Source organism: Nestor notabilis, unplaced genomic scaffold (genome assembly GCF_000696875.1).
Source record: "Nestor notabilis isolate BGI_N333 unplaced genomic scaffold, ASM69687v1 scaffold18220, whole genome shotgun sequence".
In the NCBI taxonomy this organism is placed as follows: Eukaryota; Metazoa; Chordata; class Aves; order Psittaciformes; family Psittacidae; genus Nestor; species Nestor notabilis.
Genome location: NW_009911204.1, coordinates 16,919 through 25,819, shown reverse-complemented (window position 1 = coordinate 25,819; position 8,901 = coordinate 16,919). Strand labels below are relative to the sequence as shown.

The 8,901-nt window shown below is 51.4% G+C and overlaps 1 protein-coding gene across 1 annotated transcript in view; it reads left to right on the top strand.

The window, feature by feature from the left end:
* Positions 1-8,901, top strand: part of LOC104405054 (uncharacterized protein C15orf52 homolog) — a gene marked incomplete at its 5' end in the record, with an annotated part of 34,034 nt that overhangs the window by 21,418 nt on the left and 3,715 nt on the right. The window contains 4 exons of the mRNA XM_010013650.1: positions 2,490-2,674; positions 3,989-4,038; positions 4,545-4,598; positions 5,040-5,133. Of these exons, the coding sequence (XP_010011952.1) occupies positions 2,490-2,674; positions 3,989-4,038; positions 4,545-4,598; positions 5,040-5,133 (383 nt within the window). The remainder of the gene's footprint in view (positions 1-2,489; positions 2,675-3,988; positions 4,039-4,544; positions 4,599-5,039; positions 5,134-8,901) is intronic.

Below are 8,901 nucleotides of genomic sequence, written 5' to 3'. Positions count from 1 at the left end.
CATCCCTGGCAGTTTTCAAGTCCAGGTTGGACACAGGGGCTTGGAGCAACCTGCTCTAGTGGAAGGTGTCCCTGCCCGTGGCAGGGGTTGGAGCTGGAGGAGCTTTAAGGTCCCTTCAACCCAAACCAGGCTGGGATTCTATGGTTCTATGAAGCAATCAGCACTGGAAGGAGGTGACAGGGGACCTGCCCTTCACACCTTGTCATGGCTGCTTAATTCCCCAGCACAGCAGCAGGGCTGTTAACAAAGGGTAAGGAGCTCACCCATGTGGTAGCACAGCCCAAGCTGGTTTCTCTCCCAAAGCCATCTGTTTGTGTGTTGAAAGGCTCAGGCTGTTTGAGCTACAGCCCCTCCGTTCTGCAGAAGCTGCGTAGGATGGAGGTAAATTAAAGCTCAGGCCTTCCCTCTGACTGTTGAATGCAAACCCTGGAGGATGTGTGGCTCCCCTGTGCCTGCAGATGCTTTAATTAATGGAGCACAAATTGAATAGCCCCACCTCAGTGTGCTTCATTAGGAGGACACAGATGGGCTCTTAAACATTAATTCCAGCTGAGATCCCCCAGAGAAGAAAAGGGGAGCACAAGAGCCTTGTGGTCCAGATAACCACAGCTATGCTGCAGCTAAGGTGAGCCTCCTGCTCAGCACAGCCAGCTCTGCATCTGCCCACCAGAGAGAGGGGCATCAGGCTCAGGCTTTTCCTTGCTTCTGGCTTCCTCTTTGCTAAGGATCAGGGTCACGGTGCAGGACGCTCCTCTTATCCTCCAGCTGTGGAGGCTGAACCCTGCTGTGTGATGCTCATGCTTCTCTGTGGGTGCATCGGGATCCATCGTGGCAGGACCCACTGTGCTCTATCACACCACGGGGCTGGAAGCTGTGGGAGCACCTCTGGGCCTGTGCCCCGACCCAGGGACCTGTGCTTGCCCTGGCTTTGCCCAGTGTGTTTTGCCTTTCTGCAGCCCTCATCCCTGCCTCCTTGGGGATGCAGTTCAGGTCCCCAGCTCCTGCCAGTAACGAATGGAGGAGCAATTACTGCCACCCCATCTCCAGCCCACGCGGGTGGGTCTCCTTGGTAACAGGGCTTTCAGTCCCTCCTTCCTCCCTGCTCTGCTTTTATCCACACTGCAACGCCGAGGAGCTAATCCCTGTTTGGGAAGGGGTGAGGGAAAGGCACGTGTAGGAAGTGATGAATTAGCTGCTGGTAATTAGCACCCCAGGACTCAGCTCTGCACTAAGCTATTTGCTGCGCAGTGTTGCTTGACAGCACACCACGGCCACTTGGCTCCTGTTCCACCATGGCCATTAATCTGACAGCAGGATTACCCCCAGCCCCTCCCTGCTCCATCAGCTCTGAACTGTCTTCTCATTAAGCTTTAAGGTGTTGAAAAGTGGCAGCACTTACCCGGTGTGTCATGAGGAGGAGTGATAAACCAGGAGGCTGAAGGTAAAGAGCCCCTTTGCCTGAGAATATTGCTCCTGGCACTTGCTGTGGGTGCAGAGTGGGCCCTAGCCCCATGCCTGCAGCTCAGAAGGATGCCTGGTGGCCACAGATGGTTCTTTTCCTTCAGGACCCTGTTAGTAGGGAGGATTTTAAAGGCATAACTTTAAGTGTCTCAAAGTCTTCAGGTAGGGGGGTTAATCAGCATCTTCTGTGAGAGTTCAGCCTCTCAGACTCAGCTGGGAGGTGTTGCAGGCACTCCAGGAGCTTTTTGCCATAAGTAAACCTTATCAAAGTGCCTCTTCCAGGAAAAACTGAGAACATTTGGGTTTAAAACCTTCAGGTGAGCAGGAGCACAGCAGGTGAGAGCCACTGTGTGGTTTACGCCTGCAGTTGAAGTGACTGTAAGTACAGACAGGGTGAATCAATCCTGTGGCCGTTTCCACATGGAATTAGAGGCATGTTTTAAAAGTTTGGAATCAGGTATTGAATATCTAGAATGAAAAACTGCATCTTAGGACAGCTGCCTCCCCCATCAGGAGGTGAGAAAGTGCAGTGAGATCCAAAGAAACACTGTGGTTCAGGTGGGGGAAACAGCAGTGAAGCCCCATCTCATTAAGGCAATAGGAGTGTATCCAGATAGGACAAAATCCAGGGGTTTAGGTAGAAGCAATTTCAATCCTTTGAACTGAGACAGAACCTGTGTGGTCTGGGTGAAGTGGGACAAGTGTCAAGAATCCACTGCCACGGATTCTCAGTGTCACTGTGGGATACCCCTGGGTGGGAATGGTGGCCTGTTCTGACCTGGGTATGGATTTACAGCATGGCTCCAACCAAGCTTTGTAACCCCTTCTGCCCCACTTCTCCTGCCTGTGAGGTCAGCCAGCACCGGGACAGTGTGTTCAGGCTGTGGGTAAAGCGCTGAGTGAGGGCACATCACTTCAGAGAGAGAAGCTGACTTTGCGCCACGCTGGTCTCGAGTGGTGCTGAGCACCTCTGGTGGTGCCCTGAACGCAGCTACTCAGACATGAACAAGCTCTTTTCCCTGTGCTAGGATGGCGGGAAGTCAGCCCAGAAGAGCCCTGGAGACCTGAGTTTCCCCATGACGGGCCGGGAGCGCTCGGAGTACCTGCGCTGGAAGCGGGAGCGGGATCAGATTGACCTGGAGCGAGTGGCACGTCACAAGAACGCGAAGGGCGAGTGGCGACGGGCTTGGGATGTGGAGAAGTCAGAGCACATGTAGGTCCTCCCCTGCCCTGGGTGCGTTGTGTGCAGCAGGCCACCTGCAGCCAGTGATGAGCTCTTGTGCAGTGATGAGCTGTCCGAGTCCACGCTGTCATCTCTTTCCCCTCCTGACCTTGTCTGTCAGTGGGACCAGAGTGATTCTCATGGTTTATTTCCGACCTGAGGGCTCCTACCCTGATGGGAGATACCGTGTGCTGACAGATTGCCTGCCTTGGGTCCAACCAGGACTTGGACTGTGGGAGGGAGGGGAGCATGAATCAACGCTTGGGCAACATCTGGAGGATCCTCCCCATCTCCACATGGACAAATCCAATGGCAGGAGGGTGTAGGTGCTCTTCTAGCAACAGGGATGGACATACTTGCGTTGCTAGTCCACAGGTTTTCTCACTGCCCTGCTTGTTCCTCCTTTCTTTTGACTCACAGGACAGACCAACATGTCTATATCCTCCACACCTCAAACTGAGCTGGTTCAGGCACTGTGGTGTGAGGGGATCACTTTGAAGAGCTGCCCATATGATACGGGGACATGCAGGGAACAGTATGGGAGAGCTCCTAATGGGGTCTGACACTTCCCTGCTTTAAACACTGTCCCTCCAGCTGTGCTTGTTCCACTGGGTCACAGCAGCTAGTAAGCTTTGGAGGATGACTTGGCACCTGCAGCAGGACAGGTTTTGGTAGGGCGTGGAGTTGGGGAGTGCTGTGTAGGTTTTCTGATACGAGTTTGTGCAGGGCAGATAGGTGGGATGATCTTTTGGCTGAGGAATGGGACCAAATACACAGATTTTCAGTCTCTGAGACCCCAAATGAGAGAGGTGAATTGACTCAAGTGGGTGCTGAGTGTTGCTGGCAAGACAGCTTTGAGCCCTATTGGCTCCCATCTATCCATTTTTAAGAGAAAAACCATAATACAAACCAAGCAGGATTAGAAACCAAGCAAACGAGTCTGATCTGAGATGACAAGTCCTGAAGCTACTTTAGATTGTGTTTGGAAGCTGCATTTGAGCATGGTACAGCTATGCTACAGGCATCTCTAGGCTTCATGGATGTTCACAGGATTAAATCTATACAACCGAGTACTGATGTAAAGGTTTTGGAGGTTCTCCTTTGGGGTAGAATTGCCTCACAGCCTCATTTCTCCTGGTTGGTGCATGCAGCTTCAGCTCCTGCTGCTAAACCTGCACATATTTGCCAGTGGGCTGGTGCAGAAGGGCCGAGGCTGGAGCCTGCGTCGTCTCGAGGTCTCCTGCCCATGCTTTGCACACTGGAGGAGAACGCTCAGGTCTGACAATGCCTGTTTTTAACCTGCAGGTTTGAAGAGGATGGGGAGCCAGCCTTGGATAATCCCAGCAATAAGAAAGGTTGGCAAGGGACACCTAGACTCTGTCCTGACGCTTAGTGAACGCTGATCCTGCGATCCCAGTGCCGCAGCAGCCGTCGTGCTGTCAGTTGTGAAACTCTGCTTTTCTGGGCCTCTGAGCACAGTGTTGGGGTCTCAGCCCTCTCTGCTTTGCAGAGTGCTCAGGGGATGGGATTTGAGCATCTGGGTGCTAGTGCTTTTTACCTCCCCAGGGAGAGCAGTGGCTTCTGTAACCTTGTACGACACAGTGCGGAGGCTCAGCGCTGCCTCCTTTCCCAGACACTGGGTTGAGAGGCAATCCTATTCCAGAGCACGTCATCTCTGATCCCTGTGGCACCTGCTGGCTTCTTTACTAGCATAAGTCCATCATGACTCCTGTTGCTCAGGAGATGGACTGGCAGAACAAAGCTTTCCCTTGTGACACCCTGTCTGAACATCAGGCTTTGTGCTGCGTGTCCATTGCAGAACCTCACTCACTTCCGTGCATGCTTTGCTTTGTCCTTTCAGGGGGAAGAAACGCAAGGAAATTCCAGCACAAATCCTTTCCTCCCAACGGGAGAGGTGAGTAAACTCGGTTCTGTCACCCTACTGAATGGCAGCACCTCTGATACACCCTCATGGGGAGAGCTCTCTCCAGCCGTGCTCATGGATTTGGGGTTCCTTTTGGGCACATGCCATGTGCCTGCTCTCACAGCTGTGTGGTGCTGTCTGTGCCGTGTGCCACGGGAGAACAGGAACAAGTCTTCCAAGAACAGCACAAGGCAGACTAGCCAAGGAATGATTTAACTTATAATTGGAATTTGGAATAAAAAATACAGAAGAAATACCCCTAAATTCTCAATTTGTATTTATTACTTTAGCTAATACATATATTGTATGCATACAGCTTCAGAGGCTTCCCCTCCAGAGGTACTTCGCAGTGATAGAAGGATGTTGGCCCCTTCTGTGGTCCATGAGCTGGTTCTGCCTGCTCCTACCTGGCATTTCCAACCTGTCTTCTAGGTGGAGCAAATGCGAACAATCCTGGTCCAAAAGTGGTACCTGCAGTGAGCAGCCGAGCCAAAGGGAAGGACAGGCTGACCGGCAGAGCCAGGAGGTAAGGAGCTGGCAGCACCGCAGCATCCCAGCTGATGGTTGGGTTATCCACATCCAGGCCTCATTCTTTGCTGAATTGTGAAGAGGGACAGGCAAAAAACTATGTTCTTCCAGCTGGGATATTGTTCCATCTCAACAGGCAGCTGTTTGTATGAGTTCACATTGGCTGGGACCATGTCTAGCAGCACTTCACTCAGAATCATAGATTGGTTTGGGTTGGAAGGGACCTTAAGGATCATCCAGTTCCAATCCCTGCCGTGAGCAGGGGTGCCTCACACTAGACCAGGTTGCTCCAAGCCCAATCCAACCTGGCCTTGAATACTTAGTCTTATCTGCCTTCCAGGCACGGCTGATGCAGAGAAACAGCCTCCAAAGATAGTTCTCAGCTGAACTGATAGTAATTAGGACTGATGCTGGAGTCCTGCTCCTGTCGCTGTGGGCAGCACGCAGCAATGTACCACTTTGCACTGAATTGATTCAGAATATCAGCAAAACTAAGTGTGTTCACAGGTTCACTCACATTCTCCCAGGGGTCCCTCCCCTGCTGCTCTCCATAATTAAGCTTCGCTGCAGTCTCCAGCTTCCTGGAGCCATCCCGACAGTTTAATAACAGTGATTGTCATCTCAGCACTGCCGTCCCCTTTAGTGGGCAACAGAAAGATGAAGAGTTGTTTACAGACCCCAAGCCTCTTCCTTTATTCATATAAAACCATTCCAGCAGCATTTAACATTCGCATTCTGCATCCATCCAGGTCAGTTATGACCATGCAGCTAAACAGATGCACACAGGATGTGCTTCATGGGGCACCCACCACAAGTGAGTTAGCTGGAGGTGAGCTGCTGCTTGATGTTACTGCCTGAAATGGAGAGTGTTGGGCAGGGTCTGAGAGTGCAGGATTCTGCTGTGTCAGGACAATAGAACCATAGAATCCCAGCCTGGTTTGTGTTGAAGGGACCTTAAAGCTCCTCCAGTTCCCCCCCTGCCCCGGGCAGGGACACCTTCCACTAGAGCAGGTTGCTCCAAGCCCCTGTGTCCAACCTGGCCTTGAACACTGCCAGGGATGGGGCAGCCACAGCTTCTCTGGGCACCCTGTGCCAGCGCCTCAGCACCCTCCCAGGGAAGAGCTTCTGCCTCAGAGCTCATCTCAATCTCCCCTCTGGCAGGTTCAAGCCATTCCCCTTGGCCTGTCCCTGCATCCCTTGTCCAAAGCCCCTCTCTAGATTTCTGCTGTGCAGAGCCTGGCACTGTATTAAGCCTGAAGATCTTATAATGTTGCTTTTGTGTCCAGTGGCTGTAGTTTGAGGAAGCGCACCTGAGCAGTCATATGCTGCAAACTGGGAGTCTGCTCACAGCATAATGATAGGGTGTCTTCTGCCTTCCTAGGCCCTCTCAGTTAATCATGCTTTTAACAATGAAATTTAAATCTGATAAATCAATGAAGAACAGGATCAGCAGCATGCAGATAATCCACTTAGCTTTGTTTGTGTGTTATGTTCCATCCCTTGCTGTCCTCAGCTCCATCCCCAATAAAACGTACTTGGGAAAGTAAAGCTGAAGAGCTGAAGAGCATCCTTTGCTCCACTGCTTCTCTTTGGGAAGAGCCATTCCTGAAGCTTTTCCTCTAATTTCAAACTCAGCTTAGGGACCCTATAGATGCTGTATATTCCCAGCCTTCATTCATATCTGCCCTTTATCAGTTAGATTCCTCTCTGATTTAGGTCCAGGCAACCCAAGGGCAGTGGTAAGACCCATTTGGAACATCCGGTGGTGAATTCCAGCAGCAACTTACCCATAAAGGATTTGGAGCCAAGCTCTCATATGAGAATCTATGATGGATATCACTGGCTATGCTAGGGAACACACTGAGCATTTTCATTGCCTCCTAGTGATTAATAACACTCTGGTGTGTTCATGGTAATGATGGGGAGGAGATGCTGAGTGTTTCAGAATTGCTGTCTAGCTAGTTTGGGCTATCTTTAGGCCTGTGGGGGTGGTCTCTTCTGGGCTGGCTCTGCAGGAGCCATGCAGTGCTAGAGCAGATGGAGCAGGGAGAGGCGGAAGCCTGTAATTCCTCTGGTTAGATCTCCACCGGGGAAAGCAGTCATCAGTCCCACCAGTAGCAGCGCTGAGTGCGGAGGGGAACTGACCACCAGGGCAGCCCACGCTGGAGTTGAACGTGCTGGACTGTGATGAGCTCTGTCCATACAGGCTGATGTTCAGAGTCTCTACGGGGCACCATGGAAAATACAACCCCAGTGGTGGGGGCTACTTCCAACAAAAGGGGCCCTTCTGCAGTCTGAGCTTGCACAGCCAGTGGCAGGGACCTAGCGTGCAGTCAGGACAAGAGCTGCTGGCTGTGGTTTGGGTGCTGGGTCTGCCTCCAAGCCCTGTAGGACTGCTCCAAGCTGCTTCCCCCTCTGGCTCTGAGAGCTTTGAGGTGCTTGCAAATGCAATTCACTTCTGCCCTAAGGACTTTGTAAGATAAACAGACAGTGTGAAGCAGCTTAGCGTGATGTAATTCCCACACAACTTCCATAAGAGCACAGGGGGTCACTGCACACTTGCCTCTGGGAATGCCTGACTGCATTCACCTCTATGTGCATCTTGTCTCTTGGTCCAAATTTGCTATATGAAGAGGCTGGTGAGAAGAGCAGAGTCTGTCTGGAGAAGACTTGGATCTCACACACCTTTGTATGTGTGTTTTAAGAGTATGGGGCAGGGAGAAATGTGTATATCATGTACATGTTTGTGTGGGATATCACTCGCCAGGCACATATACAAGAACTAAGGGCTACTGAGATCCCTCCCTGCCCAATAGCACTGAATGGGCACATTCAGATCTATCCCCACCTTAGCACATACAGACAAGCAAAACCAAGGAGTCCATCATAGCCTTCCATTAAGCTGTGGCACAGGATGTTGTAGCTGCTGCAAATTGATTAAGGGGTCAAAATGCCCTTGCACACATCCTTGGAAGAGGTTGTCTCCTAAGCGTGACTCGACACAGAGAGACCATCTCAGGCTCAGGAAATCCCAGAGCTGCACGTTTCTGGAAGCTGGGTGGGTACCGGCAGGTATTAAATGCACTTTCCCTCTTTCCAAAGTCTTCTCTAAGCATCTGCTAGTGGTGCTGAGAGGGACAGAGAGCTTGAGCCTGCTCCTATGGAATCCTTGCAGTCTGCTTGCACATATCCATGTCATCAACCTCCCCGGCTGCTTACTCCAAAGCCATTTTATCCTTCACTGTCTGCCTCTGTCTGCTGCCGTGGAGATCTGGGACACTTGGGCACTGTCAGGCACTGGATGAGACTGTGGCAGACATCAGCATAAACAAATTTATACGTATCTTATTAGTCTAACAGCCACTGTCTGTTCTGGCAATTGGATTTTATGTTTTCATTACATTTAGAACTATAACAACCAGTTCATTAAGATTTAGTGGTCTCAGATGAGTGTCTGGAAGGGCTGAGTGCTTTGCAGGTGCCTAAAAGAACTGGACCAGTTTGTCTGCTGCCTTTATTTCTCATTGCTTGGTCAAGGGGCTCAGGCAAGGAATTCATGGGCCTGGTAGGAATTCCTGCCCAGATTCAGGCAGGGAGAGTGGCTTTGCCATAGGAGACTGTGAGCAGCAGGTCAAAGGAATTGATCCTGCCCCTCTACTCTGCTCTGGTGAGACCCCATGTGGAGCACTGGGTGCAGTTCTGGTGTCCTCAACATAAAAAGGACATGGAGCTGCTGGAGCAAGTGCAGGGGAGGCCACAAGGACGA